Source organism: Bufo gargarizans, chromosome 5 (genome assembly GCF_014858855.1).
Source record: "Bufo gargarizans isolate SCDJY-AF-19 chromosome 5, ASM1485885v1, whole genome shotgun sequence".
Taxonomy (NCBI): Eukaryota; Metazoa; Chordata; class Amphibia; order Anura; family Bufonidae; genus Bufo; species Bufo gargarizans.
The window spans coordinates 338,914,858-338,937,479 of NC_058084.1; the positions used below are offsets into that span (position 1 = coordinate 338,914,858).

A 22,622-nucleotide genomic window follows, 5' to 3' on the forward strand; every position below is an offset into this window, starting at 1 on the left:
CAGGACAGGTTTTGTGTGAACTAATGGGACAACAGCCATTTTGTTTCCCCCGATGATTGCCCCCCAGACAAAACGAGCCCTTATAAATAATAAAAGGTATTTGAGAATATATTTATAATAAAGTAATATTTAAGTATTTTCATTTTCTTAATTCCTGGAGAACCCCTTTAAGAAAAAAAAAAAAGAGAAGAAATCGATCGGAACTTACCTAAACTTGATCGTGTATTAGATCTTTCTATAATTGCATGTTTACTTGGATTATTTAATACTGAACGTTTGGCAAGCGAGATGTCGGCAGTCACCCGAGTAATGGATATTCTGCAGAAAAAAAATGATTATTTCCATGTTAGTGAGATAAAATGAGAAAATGACAAATTAGCTGGTTAATAATGAATCAGCAACAACACAAAGTCATAACGAGGTCCATCTAATCACTAACTATGCTTTTTATGGGTTAAGACGTAAATTTAATGGATAAAATTCTGTCTGCCTGCAGCCACCACTAGAGGGAGCTCATTTTGATTTCAATCTATAAGCAGTATGCTGTAGGCACCTGAGCTCCCCCTAGTGGTGGCTGCAGGTAGCTCGAAGTATGAATTTTAATGCTTTACATAGGCGGCGAATTTGGAGCTCTGTTTTAGAATTACAGAGCTCCAGCCTCTATAAAGATACATATGTTGAAGTTAATCAGCAGTTTTTGACCTAATTAAATGACATTCTCTTTAGAAAGGATTTCTGGTACTTAGATATTGATGGCCTACCCCTCATGATACACCAGGAATATCTAAGTAAATGGAAAACGCCCAGGATAGGTCATTAATATCAGAGCAGTGGGGTCTGATGCCCTGCACCCCGACCGATCAGCTGCTTTAGGCAAAAACTATATATTAATGCATAAAAATTCTGTCTGCTTGCAGCCACCACTAGAGGGAGCTGACTGCATGCTGTGTTCATTTTGATTTCAATCTATAAGCAGTATGCTGTAGGCACCTAAGCTCCCCCTAGTGGTGGCCGGAGGTAGCTAGAAATATGTAATTTAATACCTTGCATAGGCGGCAGATTTGGAGCTCTGTTTTAGAATAACGGAGCTCCAGCCTCTATAACCTGTTTTAGGCAAAAACATACGGTATGTAAAAAAAGAAGCACAAGGTCCCGTGCAGTATGTAGTGGCCGTTCGAGTGAATGGGAGCTGAACTCTAGAAGGTTGGCGCTGAAAAATACACGTGGATGAAGCCTTACGGCCAATAGTTTCTGGCGCCAGTGGCTGCCCAAAACAGCTGATCGGTGGGAGTTTCAAGTGCTGGACCCCCACTATCTGATATTGGTGAGGCCATGCATATCAAAGTCCAGGGAATCCCCTTTAAGGTCTGAGAAGTCTCAGTCTGCATTGCTCCAACCCAAAATCCGAAATGAAATTCTATTTTGGAAGTTAAAGTTTTAGGGAATGGCGCAGACCATAATTATGTAATAAATTGTTATTAGTAAATTTATCAGCAAGAAAAATCCTCAAAATAAAGCAGGGCACTTTAATTTCCCCCATGGCTATCCTTAGCAACTGAGACGCCGGTTAGAGATGGTCACGCACAGCCTGTAGACAGCTGACAAATGGGAAACACTCAGGCTGCCGCGTTCTATTTTCGGATCGCTCCCGCTGATAATGGAAGTGATTCCGATAATAACAGTTTATTAAAGCACATCTGCGCTCAGAAATCAAAGCTGTGCCGAGATATGTTCTTGTTCTGTCACTGTCTGCTCCTCGTTTTTTGCTATTTTGGCTATTCCGAATTTTATCTGTTCTTCTTGTCGCCGTTTCAGGGAAGTAACTAGGTTTCAGTGGCCATTTTGTCAGCTATGGCTCTATCATATAGTCACAGGGTCACCCAGGCTTTATAGATACGCACAGCCCCTGCTTTGCCTTCACATTCCCTTTATTATCCTTACATTGTGACTTTTCCTGTTAGTATCACTAGTTGGTGTTGCCATCTATTTAGCATATTCCAAAATAGCCCAGCCCTCTCTGGAGCTCAGGGTGTGGGCTGGCTCCACCCTCTAGCTCCAGAAGTTTCCAGTCAGAGTAGCTGTAGAGAGGGAGGAAGAAGGAGCAGTCTCCATGTGCCTCTCTCCCATACATTCCAGCTCCAAGCCTCGGTCACCTCCACAAGCTCCAGCAGATACAAGCATGCAACAACTAAAAGAGGAGGATTTGCATGGCTACAGCGATCCAGACCCTGCTGCAGCAGAGGGATAACAAGTTAAGACAACCTATGTACCCCAGAATAGTGGACACTATAGTCAAGGTTCCCAGAGCACAGCTGTTAGCCAGAGATCCCTATAGAAGATATTTTAGCCAGAGTAATCTGAGAAACAATGCCATATTCATCTGCTTAGCTCATGCTGGGACATCTGGGAGGACTTTGCATTGTATACAACTGGTAGATATACTACAATTTCAGTCTTGCATACAGTAAAGAGAGACTCTTGTTAAGTTTCATCTGGCCTGGTCTCTAACTCTCTTAACACGACATGCTGGCCATTGCATCACCTACATGTGCCCTGCCTAGCAGCCACATGGACATTAACACCATGGGCACCCCCAAACTTCCATAATTACCACTCCCATTATATGCGCCAGGTCCTCAGGAGCTCTCTGCAACTATATTAATGTTTCTGTGATAATCTAATATTTTCTGTACAGTATCTCAGAGTTGCTATTTAAAAGGGTCCCCCATGATTGCAAATCTAAATGAGCATAGAACAAGAGGTCAGCATAACAGAGTGATACCGGAAGTGGTGTCTGTCCCCCCTCCACCTTCTTTTATTGACTTCTGTGCCAATTCTCTATCTCCTTATATGCCAAATTGGGGTGGGCCCAGGTAATTATGTTGGACATGTTCCTTTATCACACCTCCCAACTTTTGGGATGGTCAAAGAGGGACACTTATGGTTCTTGGTGAGAAGGTTTCATTTTTCCTGCCTATTTCTGCACTTCAACAGTTTTCTTTGACAAAATAGCGCAAAAATTATCTGAATACAGAAATTTCTAAAATCCAAATTGCATCGAATAATGAAATAATATACAAAGTGGGCTCTAATATGCACATGGGAACCAGTCAAACACTTTCTGGATCAATATTGTAAATGTAATAATGCAAATCTATACCTCAGATCCAAAAGAGGAACATTTAAGGATCAAAGAGAGACAGAGGGACTTGGGTCAAAAGTAGGGACTGTCCCTCCAAAAGGGACACTTGGGGGTCTGCTTTATGGTACTGTCACTTTAAGAGTTGTATGCATATGTGTTCTTGCTGCAGGGCTATGAAGAAAGTTGTGTTAAGCCCCCTTACAGTGGACTTTTGGATTTTCCTTGTATGATGGGCAGTATTATTTTGTGTTTATTTATTGCACTGGTTTGGTTGGTGGCTCCAACTTTTAGCGACAGTGGGTGTTATATGAAATATGGCGGTAGGGAGGTGTGACCCTGGGCCCCATGTTGCAAGGGGCTGTTGAAGTGGGGTCCTCAGCATTGTGGCCCTGTGATAAAGAAGGTGGGTGAGGTTTAGCGATCCAGATAAAAAACCTGGGTGCACCACCAATGAGGCCAGGTGAGGCGATCGCCTCAGGCAGCAGCAGGTAGGGATAGGAGGGGGGAAGGGGAAGGGCCATGGGCAATGAGCGCTTTCATTATGGCAAAGGGGTTAGGTTAAGAAATTGGCATTGGTAGGTGGGGGGGGGGGCGTTTCAGTTTTCGCCTTCAGGCAGCAGAAAGGCTAGTTGCACTCCTGTTCTAACCGTTGGGCATATAGCTGAGATAGCAGCGCTTGGTCACAGGAGGGTGAGCAGGTTCAATGGCTTGAGGAGACACTACAATTAAAGAGGCAGCACAGGTTTCTGTTAATTGCGGGCGAGTTAGATACTAGATTGCCGGAGTTTGGTGCTCGGAGACGCAAGGCCGGGGAATGGCTCAAGGGGTCTGACAAATACTTTTTGCTGCTGTGGCTGCAGAATACATTAGGAAGTGGGTCTAGGAAGAAGAAGCCTCCCCACAACTCAGACATGGTGAGGGAAACAGTGGGAGATCAGAGAGTTGATGCCTAAGGCCCCTTTCACACGGGCGAGTATTCCGCGCGGATGCGATGCGTGAGTTGAACGCATTGCACCCGCACTGAATCGCGACCCATTCATTTCTATGGGGCTGTTCACATGAGCGGTGATTTTCACGCATCACTTGTGCGTTGCGTGAAAATTGCAGCATGCTCTATATTCTGCGTTTTTGACGTAACACAGGCCCCATAGAAATGAATGGGGTTGCGTGAAAATCGCAAGCAAGTGCGGATGCGGTGCGATTTTCACACACGGTTGCTAGGAGACGATCGGGATGGAGACCCAATCATTATTATTTTCCCTTATAACATGGTTATAAGGGAAAATAATAGCATTCTGAATACAGAATGCATAGTAAAATAGCGCTGGAGGGGTTAAAAAATATAAATAAATAATTTAACTCACCTTAATCCACTTGATCGCGTAGCCGTCATCTCCTTCTGTCTTCATCTTAGCTGTGTGCAGTAACAGGACCTGTGGTGACGTCACTCCGGTCATCACATGGTCCATCACATGATCCATCACCATGGTAAAAGATCATGTGATGGATCATGTGATGACCGGAGTGACGTCACCACAGGTCCTGTTACTGCACAGAGCTAAGATGAAGACAGAAGGAGATGCCGGCTGCGCGATCAAGTGGATTAAGGTGAGTTAAATTATTATTATTATTTTTTTTAACCCCTCCAGCGCTATTTTACTATGCATTCTGTATTCAGAATGCTATTATTTTCCCTTATAACCATGTTATAAGGGAAAATAATACAATCTACAGAACACTGATCCCAAACCTGAACTTCTGGGAAGAAGTTCGGGTCTGGGTACCAAACATGCGCGATTTTTCTCACGCGAGTGCAAAACGCATTACAATGTTTTGCACTCAAAAATCGTGCGTGTTTCCGCAACGCACCCGCACATTTTCCCGCAACGCCTGTGTGAAAGAGGCCTAAATGTGTAGAAACCAGGGAGAGGCAGATGCCACCACCACCACCATCAGCAGCAATGGTTAAATTTGCCATAACTAAGAGACTGCCTGTGAAAAAAACAAGCATTTTGAACTTCTTCCTGAGGAAAATTTGTGTTCTTCAATTTACACCTCGTGCCATTTACCTGCTTCTGCAGGGCAATAACCAAACAATATCCCTCGTCTTCACTCCCCTACTTCCCCAACTCCACCTTACACCAGCAATGTACCGTATGTCCGGCACTGGTTCTTACCACCCAGGGGCTTAGCTAAAGGTTCATGGCCCTAGTGCAAGAGTTCAGCTTGGGGCCCCCTTCCCTCAGTGCTTTGTGTCCAGGGACAGGGAAGCACATTGCCTTACTGCTGCCTGAGGCAAAAATTGAAACGGCACCCCCCTCTTCCGCCATGCCAAATTCTTGACCTAACCCCTTCCCTCCAGCAAGAGGTGTAACTTGACCAGCATGCACTCTCTAAAATACCAGTGTCTTCTTATGCGGCACAAGTGTCCTTGGGCCCCTCAGGCTCCTGGGTCTGGTAGCAACTGCTACCTCTGCATCCCCTATACCTACACCCCTGCTACGACCCAGTAATAAAGGGGAAGGGATCAACCAACTGAACTTTTTTTTTTTTTCAAGCCCCGATATCAACCGTATGGTCCGCCTCCATAATATTTACACCCTTGGATACTCAAAGCTCTAAGATGAATTAAATAGAAAAGACAGGTGCGTTTCTTATAGTCTTAGAATTGGTAGGGGTCCCAACCTAAAGGGGTTCTGCAGTTTTTTTTTAAACTGATGATCTATCCTCTGGATAGATCATCAGCATCTGATCGGCGGGGGTCAGACACCTGGAACCCCTGCCAATCAGCTGCTTGAGAAGGCAGCGGCGCTGACAGTAGTGCCGCGGCCTTCTCGCTGTTTACCGCAAACCCAGTGACATCACGACTAGTATCAATGGCCTGGGCGGGGCTAAGCTCCATTCAAGCAGAGCCTAGCCCCGCCCAGGCCATTGATACTAGTCATGGCGTCACTGGGCCTGGAGTAAACCGCGAGAAGGCCGCGGCGCTACTGCCACTGCCGATGCCTTCTCAAACAGCTGATCGGCGGGGGTCCCGGGTGTCGGACCCTCGCCGATCAGTTTAAAAAAAAAACTGCAGAACCCCTTTAAGGAACCCCAAAAATACCCTAAATGTCTCAGTAACGTGCGAAAAGATAGTTTAAGGTGAAAATACTGTACACGATAAGAAACAAGGCTTCCCTTCCTGGCGGCCCAACAAGTATTCTCTACTTGATGTTGTCCAGGTCCATGCGGCAGCGGCTGAAAGCATGACCGCTATTCCAAAGGGGAATGTTAATGAACCAGTGGAAAAAAATCCAACCGACTATGACAGTTATTGCAATCAACACACATTTTTTGTGTGTGGAGAAAAGAACACAGACCTCGTAATGGACATTAATAGACGGTTAAGTACCAGCACAGCAATACATAACGTAGACCTGCAGGACCTGCCTGTATATATATAGCTAAACCGTACCAGTTCTAAACGGTTGATGCACAATGCAAATTTTATGCCATGAAAATGTTTTCCCCATTGTCAGTATTTACTATTACTCTCAGTTTTTTTTTTTTTGTTTTTGTACGTTGGTTTACACGGAGGGAATATGGTAGGGAAGCTTCCTGCAAAAAATGATTTCCTACAACTACATTTCAGAAAAATGAGAACCAACTGCCAAGCAAAACAAGATACATTAAGGCTGGGTTCACACCTGAGCGTTTTACAGCGCGTTTTACAGCGCGTTCCTACGCGCTGTAAAACGCTCAACAGGCAAAAACCAATGTTTCCCTATGGGCATGGTTCTCACCTGAGCGTTTTACGCGCGTACGAACACGCTGTAAAACGCCCTACGCCCCAAGAAGTACAGGAGCTTCATTAGGGGGTAATGTCGCGCGTACGCCTATGTGGTCAATAGCAAGAACGCGCGTACGACGCACGTTTCCAAATACAAAAACGCCCCAAAATACGCCCGATAAAAACGCCTGTAAACAGCGGATACGCTCAGGTGTGAACCCAGCATTAAGGGGTTGTCTCACTTCAGCAAGTGACATTTATCATGTAGAGGAAGTGAATACAAGGCACTTACTAATGTAATGTGATTGTCCATATTGCCTCCTTTGCTGGCTGGATTCATTTTTCCATTGCATTATACACTGCTCGTTTCCAGGGGTTATCACCACCCTGTAGTCCATCAGCGGTGGTGGTGCTTGCACACTATAGGAAAAAGCACTAGCCTATGTGTGCTCCCACTGTCTCGGCCACCAGAGAGGCTGATGATTTTTCATATAGTTTCCAAGCACGACCACCGCTGATTGACTACAGAGTGGTCATAACCTCTGGAAACAAGCAGTGTATAATGTGATGGAAAAGAGGCAATACATTAGTAAGTGCAGGGGCGTAGCTCTAGGGGGTGCAGAGGTAGCAGTCGCTACTAGGCCCAGAGCCTGAGGGGCCCAAAGACCCTTGTGCCGCATAAGAAGACACTGGTATTATTGAAAGTGTATGCAAGATACACCTCTGGCTGGACAGAAGGGGTTAGGTTAAGAATTTGGTATGGAGGATGGGGGGGTGCAGTTTCAATTTTTACCTCATGCAGCACGAAGGTTTGAGGGAAGGGGGACCGCAAGCTGAACTCTTGCACCAGGGCCCATGAGCCTTTAGCTACGCCCCTGAGTAAGTGCCTTGTAGTAACTTTCTCTACATGATAAATGCCACTTGCTTTAAAGGGAACCTGTCAGCAGGAAACTGACCATTAGAGCTGGTTTCACACTAGCACTAAAATCTTCTGGAAGGCTGGTCCACCAGAGAAACAGCCTGCTGGAGTTCATCGTATCCGGCATATTGGGACCTGGTGAGGATCTGGTCTGTTCTCGGCATTAGTGCTGGGATTCGGCAGGACCAAAACTGCTACAAGCACAGGTTTTTGTCTGGCCAAATCCCGGCACTAATGCTGGAATCAGGTCGTATCCCCGCCGGCTCCAATTACAGTCAAAGGGGCCTAGGGGTGCTCCAGTTCTTTCTGGCTATGCCGGATATGATAAACTGCTTCCTCTGTCAGACCCTCCTTCTCCTTCTTAATCGACAGAGCCAGGTTCTTGCATAGTCCTCTCTCCTGGCCTTGTCAATCATGAAGGAGAGGGAGGGGATGGCAGGAGGAGCAAGGGTGCACAGAGTGGCTTGGTCCCGCCCTTGATGCACTTCACTGCTCATTTGCATATAGATAAAAAGTACTTTTTCTCTTCCAGAATGAAGCAACAGATCGCTAAGTGAAAGGTATCATTACATTCAGATCAGCTTTCCCTACAAGACAACGTGCCTGGTTTATCAGTGAATTTCTTGGTGACAGGTTCCCTTTAAATGCAATTTTCAACTTTTTGGGAAACCTTCTAATGGCTGCACCCTGCCACACAGATGGTAACTGCAGTGATGATGTGTAGTACTCAACACGTGACGGCAGCAACTGATAACTGGCTGCACCCCTGACGTGCCCTCCATATCTAATAGTCAGTAAACAAAGAGCAGCCAGGGGCCACAGGACCATTTGAGTGGGATGTGCTGGTCTGCCTTAACCCCCTCATCTCTATCACTTACCGTCCTTCAAATCTGTGTTTTAAAAAGTCAAATAATGCTTTCTGCATCATATCCGTCACCTATGGGTTAAAAAAAATATAATATTACTACTTCTGTCAGTCATGATACTGAGCAAGCTTTAATAAAAAATAAAAAAAAGAGACCACCACATCATGCTTTTATGTCCTCTGTATTCTTCATGTCTTACCTCGTATCCTTTTAAAGAAGGCCCCACCAGGACTACGGGTCTCATAGAAGGCACTACATCATAAGGAGGGATGTGCTCTGTCTGTACAGAAAGGAAATATGGGCAAGAAGAACACAAGGTGAAGATACATAATGATTATTAACTTCATTAATCTAGCAAAAAATAAATAAATAGTCTACGACTGTCTTCAAGATAAGAAGAAGACTGAAACGGGCACAGGTCAAATCCCAGCTTGTCCTCCTCAGTCCTGACTAGAGCATAAATACTTTGGGGTTATAGACTGGTGATGCATTCCCTTTAAGAAAGATGTTGACTTAAAGAGATTATCCCAGTGTAGACATTGATGGCACATCACTAGGACATATAGTAGTTGACCAGTGAGGGTCTGACCACCTTGAGTAACCCCTGGAGATCACTACAATGCAGCAGAAGTGCTGTACACCCAATTCCTGATGGCTCTGCTTGGATTATTCCTGTCCATGTGGTCCTCAGTGATTACAATGGCCTTGGAGAAAGCCAAGTGGAGCCATTAGGAGATGATGTGGCCTCCACCGATCTGACTATATCCTATAAACATTGATGTCATCAGTGTCTGTACCTACAACAATTAGGTAAAGGAATACTCCCACCTGGGACATTGAAAGCATATTGGTAGGATAAATTATAAATATCTGAGAGCTGAGGGGCCCTGAAGTGAATAGAGAATACACCACACATGCGCCGCTATCCTTAATTCATCGCTATGGGACCTCTCAGAATAGTGGAGCTGGATCGCTCGGCTATTTTCAGAAGTCCTGTAGCAGTCAATGGAGAGTATGCTGCTCTCTCTTCACTTTGGGGGCCCTGTTCTGGAGACCCGCCCCGCACGGCGTATTCTCCAAGATTTACTATGAAACACTGTCAGAGGTGAAGGAGATGAGTGCAATCCCTCCCAGACCGTGGGCAATAGGTCCAAAGGATTCTCCAAAAATGAGGCAGCACTCCAAGTAAAGTGAAGGTTTACTATGAAACTTCTGAAAACAGCAAAGTGAGCATGCTGGGCACATCGGTGAATAGAGGGTGCCATGTATGTGCAGCTTGCTCTCGGTTCACTCCGAGGGGCCCCGTATTGAAGATAGATGTACAGTCATGGCCAAAAGTTTTGAGAATGACACAAATATTAGTTTTCACAAAGTTTGCTGCTAAACTGCTTTTAGATCTTTGTTTCAGTTGTTTCTGTGATGTAGTGAAATATAATTACACGCACTTCATACGTTTCAAAGGCTTTTATCGACAATTACATGACATTTATGCAAAGAGTCCGTATTTGCAGTGTTGGCCCTTCTTTTTTCAGGACCTTTGCAATTCGACTGGGCATGCTCTCAATCAACTTCCGGGCCAATCCCTGACTGATAGCAACCCATTCTTTCATAATCACTTCTTGGAGTTTGTCAGAATTAGTGGGTTTTTGTTTGTCCACCCGCCTCTTGAGGATTGACCACAAGTTACACGCACTTATATGACACAAAGATTTGTAACAGGGTTGATGTTCCTGGAGAGATGCACCAAATGGAAAAGGACTTAGGAAAACTAGAGGAATGGTCAAAAATCTGGCAACTAAAATTTATGTTGATAAGTGCAGGATAATGCACCTGGGACGTAAAAACCCAAGAGCAGAATATAAAATCAGTGATACAGTCCTAACCTCAGTATCTGAGGAAAGGGATTTAGGGATCATTATTTCAGAAGACTTAAAGGTAGGCAGACAATGTCATAGAGCAGCAGGAAATGCTAGCAGAATGCTTGGGTGTATAGGGAGAGGCATTACCAGTAGACAGAGGGAGGCGCTCATGCCGCTCTACAGAGCACTAGTGAGACCTCATTTGGAGTATTGTGCTCAGTACTGGAGACCATATCTCCAGAAGGATATTGATACTTTGGAGAGAGTTCAGAGAAGAGCTACTAAACTGGTACATGGATTGCAGGATAAAACTTACCAGGAAAGATTAAAGGACCTTAACATGTATAGCTTGGAAGAAAGACGAGACAGATGGGATATGATAGAAACTTTTAAATACATAAAGGGAAATCAACAAGGTAAAAGAGGAGAGAATATTTAAAAGAAGAAAAACTGCTACAAGAGGACATAGTTTTAAATTAGAGGGGCAAAGGTTTAAAAGTAATATCAGGAAGTATTACTTTACTGAGAGAGTAGTGGATGCATGGAATAGCCTTCCTGCAGAAGTGATAGCTGCAAATACAGTGAAGGAGTTTAAGCATGCATGGGATAGGCATAAGGCCATCCTTCTTATACGATAGGGCCAGGGGCTATCCATAGTATTTTGTATATTGGGCAGACTAGATGGGCCAAATGGTTCTTATCTGCCGACACATTCTATGTTTCTAAGTTCTCAATGGGATTAAGATCTGGGGAGTTTCCAGGCCATGGACCCAAAATGTCAACGTTTTGGTCCCCGAGCCACTTAGTTATCACTTTTGCCTTATGGCACGGTGCTCCATCGTGCTGGAAACACATGAATGATGCTTTACTGTTGGCATGACACAGGACTGATGGTAGCGCTCACCTTTTCTTCTCCGGACAAGCCTTTTTCCTGATGCCCCAAACAATCGGAAAGAGGCTTCATCATGAGAATATGACTTTGCTCCAGTCCTCAGCAGTCCATTCACCATACTTTCTGCAGAAGATCAATCTGTCCCTGATGTTTTTTTGGAGAGAAGTGGCTTCTTTACTGCCCTTCTTGACACCAGGCCATCTTCCAAAAGTCTTTCGCCTCACTGTGCGTGCAGATGCTGCTCACACCTGCCTGCTGCCATTCCTGAGCACGCTCTGCACTGGTGGCACTCCGATCCCGCAGCTGAATCCTCTTTAGGAGACGATCCTGGCGCTTGCTGGACTTTCTTGGACGCCCTGAAGCCTCTTAACAAGAATTGAACCTCTTTCCTTGAAGTTCTTGATGATCCTATAAATTGTTGATTGAGGTGCAATCTTAGTAGCCACAATATCCTTGCCTGTGAAGCCATTTTTATGCAACGCAATGATGGCTGCACGTGTTTCTTTGCAGGTCACCATGGTTAACAATGGAAGAACAATGATTTCAAGCATCAGCCTCCTTTTAACAGGTCAAGTCTGCCATTTTAACCCAATCAGCCTGACATAATGATCTCCAGCCTTGTGCTCGTCAACATTCTCACCTGAGTTAACAAGACGATTACTGAAATGATCTCAGCAGGTCCTTTAATGACAGCAATGAAATGCAGTGGAAAGTTTTTTTGGGGGATTAAGTAAATTTTCATGGCAAAGAAGGACTATGCAATTCATCTGATCACTCTTCATAACATTCTGGAGTATATGCAAATTGCTATTATAAAAACTTAAGCAGAAACTTTTCCAATTTCCAATATTTATGTAATTCTCAAAACTTTTGGCCATGACTGTAGGTCCCGCTTCTGCGACCTGCTCCTATCAGACACGTACTGCATATCCTATCAATACATCATAAATGTCCTATATGGGAATACCCCTTTAATGGAGACATTTTCTATCTATCTATCTATCTATCTATCTCTCTAATTTATCTATTATCTATCTATCTTCTATCTATCTCATATCTATCTATTTATCAGTCTATCAATATCCTATCTATCTATCTATCTATCTATCTATCTATCTATCTCATATCTATCTATCTATCTCTCTCCTATAGTATATATCTATCTCATAGCTATCTATTTCATATCTATCTAATATTTATCTCATATCTATCTATCTATCTATCTTGTACATGCCTCAGAGGTGGACATATACGCTGTCTATCATGTTTACAGTACACTGCATATATTACATATCAGGCACATAAAAGAGATCCTTAGAATCCCACAGTGAATACATAGAACAGAAGGTCAGCAGTATTAATAATCCTGACAGGTTTTCACACGTTTAGTTTTGTGTTACATTGTAAAGCAATGACAGACAGACAGACAGAATACATTAGCAGAAAATGTGTATAAAGCACATAAAGCAACATAAGCCATAACGTCCTGAATTCCCAGTAGTCACCCTATGCAGCTATTGATTAGTTGTGTATATAGAGCTCTGAGCACCCTGACTCAAATTTTAGATTTGTTTTGCGTTTCTTCTTTTTTCTTCTTTTAGGTGCATGTAACCTGCATTTTGTCATCTTTTCTACAGTAGCCAGTGACCCACTTGGGGGACAGGGGTGTCTTCGTTCCCTATAAACCTTTCTCAGCTATTTAGGAGTCACAACTCCAGACATGTCTGTTTTCGTAAATTATTTTATTCCCCATAATATAATGATTCAGGAGCATCTTTTAGTAGAGCTGGGAATTCAACCTTCCTCTGTTATTTTTCCTGGAAATTGCCATTTGGATGTTACAGGTGTTAGTAATTGGGGGGGATCAGTGCCCACTGTCTAATCAGTGCTGCCAGGGTCAGACTGTGTGAGGACATACCCCTTTGGAAAGGGAAATGGTAACACTCAGTTATTAGTTGATTCATAAGTGTCTAGGAGGAATATCAGAGGATCGGCACAATGCAGAGTATTAGGAAAGTATGTTCTAGAATTGTTCAAGTATTTGCTAAAACAGACATGTTGGGAGAGGTGACTGACAGGTCCTGTTTAAGTGAAATTATTATAACATTCTTTCTGCCATAGTGAATTGACATTTTCAATGTAAGTGGAGTTAAATGAGTTATCCCATCTTAGACAATGGGGGCATATCGCTAGGACCACCTCTGGGACCCACACCTACAAGGAGAACGGAGCAGAGAAAGTTGAGGAGGGCGCACTGCGCATGCGCAGCCGCCCTCTATTCATTTCTATGGAGCCGCCGAAAATAGCAGAGCGCTGGCTCAGCTATTTCAGTCGGCCCCATAGAAATGAATGGGAGCGGTGGCCTCACATGCGCGGTGCGCTCCCATTCACACCAATGGGAGAGACGGGGAGCTGCGCCTGGTGGTGGTCCTCCAGCAACAACTCTCCCCGCCTCTGTTCTCCTTGTAGGTGCGGATCCCAGAGATGGGACCCACACCTATCAGACAATGAGGGCATATCCTAGCGATATGCCCCCATTGTCTAAGATGGAATAACCCCTTTAACCTATATGCAGTGAGCTCCCTCTAGTGGTGGCTGCAGTAGGCACTATTGTATCAATGAACTGGATTGTTGTGTGAAGAGAAGCAGAAGAGTTGAAGCTGTGGATCAGAAAACTCTGATTATAAATCTGGACCTAGTTTAAATAAAATTAAATTATAGCTACACTTCACTATCCCAGACCACCACCAGTTACCCTTCACTATCCTGTACCAACAAGAATATTATATAAAACTATTTGTTAACCAGTAAACCACCCTAGACCACCAAAGATTTTAGATACTAAACCAATAGCTACCCTAGAGCACAAGAGATCTTAAAGGCTATGTACATCTTCAGAGGACTTTTTTTTAATAATTGCATGTTATTCATTTTTGGCTAAAAATCTTATTTTCCATTGGCCTTTATTAAAAATATTGAGCTCTTCTGTCACAAAGGGTTAACTGTTTTTCAAGCTGTGTGACTGGTACTTTCACTTTGTGCTGTTCATCTAATAAACCTTATCTCTAAACTACTGAGAGGTCACAGACACTTATTTAAGCCAGTAAGATAAGAACTGAGCTGTAAAGAGTGTTTATAATGTCAAAGAGCAGAGATAAGGAGCCCGTCAGCTCCTGGTCTGATGGAAAAGACAGAAAATCCAAAGGGTAGCACAGAGCATCTAAGCTCTCTACAGAAAAAAAGGACGCCATAACTTTAATAAAGACCAATCTAAAAAAAATATTTTTAGCTCAAAATGAGTACAATGCAATATAATAAATATAAAAAATTGCCCCGAAAGGTGCACATAGCTTTTAAGTTAATCCTATCACCACCCTAGGCCACCAGATATGATGCAAAAGTATTTATCTTATGGCATGTCATGGACACATCATAAGATAGCATTGGCAGGGTCCAGACCAGTGGAACTCTTTTGGGAACCGTGCCTCTTTAACTAATATTCTACGTTGTCGGGTTCTTCGTTGACTTCAGAAGAGATTTCATGCGGTCAAGCTGAAGTAACTGAAGGGCCCGCTAAGATAATAAAGTGGAGATGGCCATTTTGTGGGCTAAACCATTGCTAATAAGGACACCGTCTATAACGTTAACAAAGTTCATGCACACAGCCGTTGTCCGGCCGTGGCCGTATTGCGGCCCGCATGCGGCGGGTCCGCAATACACGGGCACCGTCTGTGTGCATCACGGATCACGGACCCATTCACTTAAATGGGTCCGCAATCCGGGAGATGCGGAACGGAGGCACAGATCGGAAGCCCACGGAGTGCTTCCGTGGGTTTACTGTACGTGCCTCTGCACCGCAAAAAAGTAGTGCATGCACTACTTTTTTGCAGTGCAGACCGTCGGATGTTGATCGCGGACCCCATTCAAGTGAATGAGCCCGTGTTCCGCATGCGGCTGCCCCAAGGTCGGTGCCTGTGCATTGTGGCCAGCGCACGGTCATGTGCATGAGCCCTTAATAAGACCTAGTGACATCACTGGTGACTTTTGTACCCAACCTCAGTGACGTCACTCATTCTTCATGTATTATACTAGAGCGTGTAGGTACCAGGTGTGCCCCGTTCCTCACGATGCACGCCCTGCTGTAAAATCTATGTCTATGTCACAGTGAACTTACCGATTTTTGCTTCTGTTTAGCTACAAGCGGCATGAAAAGGAAACAGAGAACAACAAAGCATGCATGTTATTGACGTTTGGAGAGACAGAGACGTTAAACAGGACTTGAAATGTGGCGCAGAACAGCTGCACAGATGAGGCTGTGTCCGGCCGGAGCTGGCGGTTACCTTCTTAAAAAAAGGCATTCGTTTCTCTTTCATATGGGGTGATGTTAGACTGTTTACACTGGGTTTAGGGGATCGATGATTTGCTGGAATTTCGATCTCTTCAGCCTCTAAGCCAGTGGCATCTAAGTCTATGGCTATATACAGACAAATCATGTACAGTTATCAGGTGGAGAAGAAGAACAATGCAGTCACACATCATCATCTGAAAAGGAAGGTGCAAATCAGGGCACACAAACAAAAGACAATTAAAGCACAAAAATATAGGAATCCAATATTGATTTACTATCCTTAAAGGGAACCTGTCACCTCTAAAAACCATCCCAAGCCTCCAGCAGTACCTGACAGTGGCCAGCAGCGTGTTTCCGATTATAATTTTCTTCCTGAAGGCCGATGTGGCTAAAACTCAGAAAACGTTCTTTTATCCCCTGCCCGGCGTGCTTCTCTAGTCATGCTTGAAGTCAAGGGGGCAGCGGCCTCCTTGCTTCAAGTCAAGATAACCACGCCCCCTTCCCTGCCCCTTCGCTGTGACTGACAGAGCTTATGCTGAGAGTTCAGTAAAGCCAGACGAACTGCCCCCTTGACTTCAAGCATGACTAGAGAAGCGGGCCGGCAGGGGATAAAAGAACGTTTTCTGAGCTTTAGCCGCATCGGCCTTCAGGAAGAAAATTATCGTCGGAAACACGCTGCTGGCTACTGTCAGGTACTGCTGGCGGCTTGGGATGGTTTTTGGAGGTGACAGGTTCCCTTTAAGGTAGGCCATCAACCCTTAGGACCACCACTGATCAGCAGAATGAAGGTGCTGGGGCGTTCCAAGACTTGGCAGATGGGATGGACTGTGCCTGATACTGAAGCTCTATCCAATTCATGTGAGTACCAGACACAGCCACACGGCAACGTTCTTGTGTTCATTCTGCTGATCGCCGAGATCCAGGTGGTTCAGGTCTAAAAGATAAGCCATTGATGAGAGAGCAAAACACAATTAAAGGGAATGTGTCACCAGATTTTTTTTCGGCTAGTTAAAAGCAGATAGCAAAATATCTCCTTTTTTTCTAATCAGTTTTTATTTTCTGATTAAAATAAGATTTTTTTTTTTCTATTTCCTGAACATGGTTGTGGGGGTGGTCATCTTGTCTGAGCTGTCCTTAACAGCATTCAGAAAGCATTTAAAGGATTGCTTTATGGCAGCCCCATGGGCCATAGACACAATGGTCAGGAGAGGACCTCATTGACTTCTATGGTAGAGTTACTAGGCGTACTCTGTGACCTGTGCAGAGGTCATTGTACAAGGAAAGAATAGATAAGCTTTGACAATCACCTATTGTGAATCGAAGATCCAGTGTTATCCATACACAGAGGTCTGATCCTGCCTGTGAGGATGAGGAGATAACTGCAGTAAAGTGATCTGACACCTAAGTCCTAATGACCAGTGTAAAAACTGCAGGATTTTTTATATATATATATATATATATATATATATATATATAAATACTACAATGGAAAATTAAAAATAAAATTAAAAATTATTCTAGGCTCTCCATGGGTAAGCTTCCACCTAGCAGTTAGCCCGGTGATGTCACCGGCACTAATGGCGGGCTTTAGCTCTGCCCTAAGAACGGCTAGGGCAGCACTAAAGCCTGCCCTTCAGTGCCAGTGATGTCACTGGAAACATTGCTAGGTGGAAGCCTCCGCCTAGCAGTGTAAAAATATAAACAAACAGCCCTTAACCTGTGCTATCCAGTGCAGGTCAAGGGAGAGCATTGAAGCATGAAATGCCCCGATGCTCGTGTCAGAGGGTCTGAGTGGGGGAAGAAGGGGATATGTCCGGATTAGGCTTTGAACCCGGACAATGAACAGTTGGCAAAGGCCGAGTTCTCAATTCAGTTATTTCCATCAGTTATTGTGAGCAAAAACCGGTAGTGAAGCCTTCTCAGAAATAAAGTATAATGGGAAGATTTCCTCCTTTTCTCTGTTTTTGACCCGCACCTGGTTTTGGCTCAAATAACTGATATAAAAAACTGACCAAACAACTGAGGTGTGAACTCGGCTTTTGCAAACTGGTGACAGACCATTATTGTTCGAAAAGAAATCGGCCACGTTTGATATTTACGTTGTAAAGAAAGAATGAACATTCCCAGAAAGAGCTTTCATCCATCGCCCGGTTTCATTGAACGTTAAAAAACTATAACGGCCAATATGGACTAAAATGTGTATGGCCGTGTCTGCGAAACTAATAGTTTTTATCGAGTTTTTCATTTTAAATGGTTAAAGAAAGTACATTACAGTTTCATTAGATTACAGTTTTTTCAACTGCTGTTCAGCCATCACCATCTGTGTATGGCCAGTTTTACAATCGGCCACCACCGATCAGCAGAATGAAGGGGCTGCTGAACACCAGCTCAGGCACAGACGTTTCCTAGACTGGCCATAAACGATACTGCATCTCAGTCCAATTTATTATAGAACGTGCATACTGGTCAAGTTACACCTCTGGCTGGAGGGAAGGGGTTAGGTCAAAATTTGGTATGGGGGGAGGGGGTGCTGTTTCAGTTTTTGCCTCAGGCAGCACGAAGGCATGAAGGCTATGTGCTTCCCTGCCCCTGGCCACAAAGCGCTGCGGGAAGGGGGGCCCAAGCTCCAAGCTGAACTCTTGCACCAGGGCCCATGAGCCTTTAGCTATGCCCCTGGGACTATGCCAGACATAGCTGCATGACATTGTGCTTGTGTTCATTCCATTGTATAGCAGCTGTGCCTGGTATAGCAGTCCAGACCTATTTACTTCAATGGGACTGAGCTGGTCCTACGCCACCTGACCGATGAACGTGACATACCTGGCCTTGGAAGAGGCTATGGCGCTCATAGATTCTTCAAACAGCTGATTGGTGGGGTGCCTGGAGTTGAACCCCAGCCACTATGATATTGATGACATATCCTGAGCATAGGTCATCAATATTGGAATCTTGGAAAACCCCTTTAACTTGATTTCGGGGGATACTCATTCTCATTGAAGAGACACATTAGGTATATGAAGACTCACTTTCAGGCAATGACCCATGGGAAAAAGTACGCGAATTGGCTCATGTCAGCCAAACCACAGATACTCCAAAAGGAAGAGCCAAAAGGTAGCGCAACCCATCTGTAGATGGCTAATTTTGGTTGAGCCTCTGGTTGGCTGACATGAGTTACAGTAAATAATAAGTAATGCCTGTTATAAGGGGACAACAAAGACCTAAGGGTACTTTCACCCTAGCGTTAGAAGAATCCGGCAGGCAGTTCCGTTGCCAGAACTGCCTGCCGGATCCAGAAATCCGTATGCAAACTAATATCATTTGTTTCCGGATCCAGATCCGTCTGATAAATGCATTACAATACCGGATCTGTCTCTCCGGTGTTATCCGAAAAAACGGATCAGGTATTTATCTTTTTCACATGCGCATGTGCAGACCGGGAAACTGGATCGGTTTTTCCGGAACACTTGGTACAGCATTAATACATTTCAATGGAAATTAATGGCGGATCCAGCAATCCGGCAAATGTTCCGGAATTTTGTTCCGGCCAAATACCGTGAAAGGGACTGAACTGAAGACATCCTGATGCATACTGAATGGATTGCTTTCTATTCAGAATATATTGGGACAAAACTGAAGCGTTTTTCTGGTATTGAGCCCCTGTGACGGAACTCAATACGGGAAAACTTTAACGCTAGTGTGAAAGTAGCCTAAGTCAGTGATGACTAACCTCCGGCACTCCAGATGTGGTGAAATCTACCAATCCCAGCGTGTTCCATTCATTTCTATGGAGTTCTGAGAACAGCCAAGCAAGTGTACATCTTGGGAGTTGTAGTTTTACCACAGCTGGAGTGCCGGAGGTTAGCCATCACAGCCCTAAGTAATTTCCCTGTTATGATGTCTGTAGATAATGGCTGACCAAAAATGTAAATGTGTCTGCCAAACGGTGCAAAGTAGTGGCTTTTCATCTATTTTAATACATCCACATTTTAAAGCAAAAAAGTATAATCTTTGCCTGTGTTTCCTTAATGTGAATGTATGGAATAAGAAACATCACTAGTAACGTCAAGGTCCAGGCCCAAGATCAGACAAGTCCAGCCATTGGTGATGATTCCAACTTACCAGATGATGGTGGAGTTGATCTTCTAGAGCTTGGTACCACATCGCCCAAACTGGAAGAAGAATTTCCCCCGGTTTTACTACAACACAGAAACAGATAAAACGATGTCACTTCCTGCAATCTGTATTTATCCGTCTACACGTCTTCCAGAGACAAATGAAACGGCAAAAATCTAATATTTGTCAATTCCCCCCCCCACCTCCATAAAATAAGAAGTGCCCAATGCTCTCCAAGTACTGAAGTTGTGCCCCCTGCAGAGCAGAGTTTGATTCCTGCGAAGATCACTTTGTGCTTTTGCAGACTCTTAAGAAACTGTCTGGCATGGTAAATCAAATATTAAAGAAGCCAAAAATAATCTGATCCTAATAGGGGTCTCTGAACTTCCCCAAAGCGCAAAGCCATTTATTTATGGGAAAAGAGAGCACTTTATAAAAATATTATTTACTTAGTGATCCAAAATGCGCAGTAAAAAAAATGCCAGCTGCGCCAAGAAAAAAGAAAAAATATACACAGAACCAAGTAAAGCAACTCTAATAAATGTAATACATGGTTACATGACCTGGCAAATAAATACATCTGACATCTGTCTATCCATTCACATTGTGCCATTCCTCCGTTATTCCCTCTGATAATGTATGATGCTGTATCCCTACACAACTGATTGGACAGTGAGTGGGACATGCCCACTGACACGTAGGATAGTAATGCCCAGGAGGAACCCCAAGTACCAAAGGGAAGCTTAAGGGAAGCTTACATACCCGCTTCCTGGCGCTGGCTCCCCGTTCCTTCTCCTCCAGGCCTTTGATGCTCCTCTGGGCTTCCTCCATCCAGATTGATATCACCGCAGCCAATCACTGGCTGTGGTGGAGCCCAGATCTCCTTACTTTGTGACAAATGGTAACATGATGCAAGGTGATCCAGTCTCCGTCGCACAGCTAGTGATTAGACACAGTGATGTCAAACTGGATATTTACATTGAAGGAGCCCAGTGGAGCATCGAGGGCCTGGAGGAGAAGCAGGGAGCCGGCACCAGGAAGCAGGTAAGTAGTCTCTTTACAGGTCCAGTAAAATGGTGTGGTTTTCTAACCTCCCCTCCATTCTCCATTCCATAAATTACATTTATTATCCATCCACAAGATTGGTGATAAATGCATAATTGCTGTGGGTCCAACCACTGGAACCCCCACTGACCACAAGAACAAAGGTCCCTGGTCCCCTGTGTGAATGAAGCCATAATGCATATGTATGACCACGGCTCCATTCATCGTCTATGGGACAGCTGAGATCAGTGCTCGCCGATCTCCAGCCGTCCTAATGGAAGTGAATGAATCGGTGGTCACACATGTTCACTATGTGTCCATTCATATAGGGGACACCAGGTCCTTTGCTGGGGGGGGACTCAGTGTTCGGACTCCCAGCGATCATAAACTCTGTGGATAGGTAAAATGAAGTTTATGGGAAAACTTAGACAATAAGGTGTTCTCAATGAATCATACAAGCCACCACCTTGTATAATGCAACACATTCATCTTTGGAGGTAAAGGAGTCGCGAGTCACACAAAAAGGGCCCATGAGCTCCCTCCATTCCTGGAACCATGCCATTATTTGATACAGTGTCTATTAAGTCATTAGCAGTTAGGCAGGGGGCCAAGAAAATTCAAGCAATACGTCATACCATAATTAAAGGACATGAAACATGGCTGAGATCTCCACAATCATCTATAGGGGAATGAAGAATTACATGGCACACACAGACATCAGTAAAGGTTCATGTAAAGTATGGAGGTCAACAGTCCTTGGGTGGATGAGTAGATGAGTCGACAGCAGGGAAAACAAGTCATTGGTCTCCAAACAGTAGGGGGAAACCTATTGTTTCTCAGTGATGCATGACCCAAAACATTTTGGATTTACCTTGTGTAGAATTTTCCCTGTTTTGCCTTTTGTTCATGCTGAAACCTCATGTTCTCGAGCTTTACTGGACTTGGGATAAATCCTATTTCACAGCCTTCTTTTACCAACCGACCTATCCACCAGTCATTGTTAAATTTCTGGGGGGGGGGGGGGGGGGACATGAAAAATATCAGATTTTTCCAAAATATAGAAAATTATTTTATTCATGACATATTCACAAATACAATTCCAGACAGATGAAAACGATAGGAGGTGCCGCTGTACCAGAGCATTGGTGTCTGAGGAGGCCCAAAAGCCACCCTGCCATATGTACATTAATGTGGCATCTACATTACTGGTGTCATATGGTATTGCCAGGGACCTGGTACAGATTGTTAATTGAGGCCCAAAAGTTTGTTCTCTTATTATAAAGTGATAGAATATTGGTTGAATATGATCCAACCTCTGGGACCTCAACTTATCATTATAATGAATAGACTGCAGCTCTTATCCAGGACCTTCACAGTCTTCACCTTCACTGTAGCACCTGGCCACCTGTTGAACAGAGGAACAGCAGTGGGGCTCCATTCAAGCCAAATTCCCTTGAAGAGCACATTTTTAAACTGGGGTGTCCAAATGTTGCGCAAAATGCTGCATATTGCACCATGTCCTTTCCCAGCTAAGCCACTCCATTTTCAGTTACGCCATATCCCTCAGTGTCTGAGGCACAGAGGATTATTTTTTTTTGGCTTACTTGTTTCAGAAATATTTCTAAAGTGAGATGCAATAAATTGAGAAAAATAGGTGCCACATTTTA

General features: G+C 44.1%; 1 protein-coding gene across 2 annotated transcripts in view; it reads right to left on the reverse strand.

The window, feature by feature from the left end:
• The window catches only part of LOC122938163 (voltage-dependent L-type calcium channel subunit beta-2-like), a 150,101-nt gene that overhangs the window by 38,052 nt on the left and 89,427 nt on the right, over nucleotides 1–22,622 (reverse strand). For both annotated transcript variants that reach the window (XM_044293509.1, XM_044293508.1), the window contains exons 4-9: nucleotides 21,827–21,963; nucleotides 19,918–19,994; nucleotides 15,791–15,924; nucleotides 8,899–8,979; nucleotides 8,712–8,770; nucleotides 209–318 (exon numbers count right to left, since the gene is read on the reverse strand). In XM_044293509.1, the coding sequence (XP_044149444.1) occupies nucleotides 209–318; nucleotides 8,712–8,770; nucleotides 8,899–8,979; nucleotides 15,791–15,924; nucleotides 19,918–19,994; nucleotides 21,827–21,963 (598 nt within the window). The remainder of the gene's footprint in view (nucleotides 1–208; nucleotides 319–8,711; nucleotides 8,771–8,898; nucleotides 8,980–15,790; nucleotides 15,925–19,917; nucleotides 19,995–21,826; nucleotides 21,964–22,622) is intronic.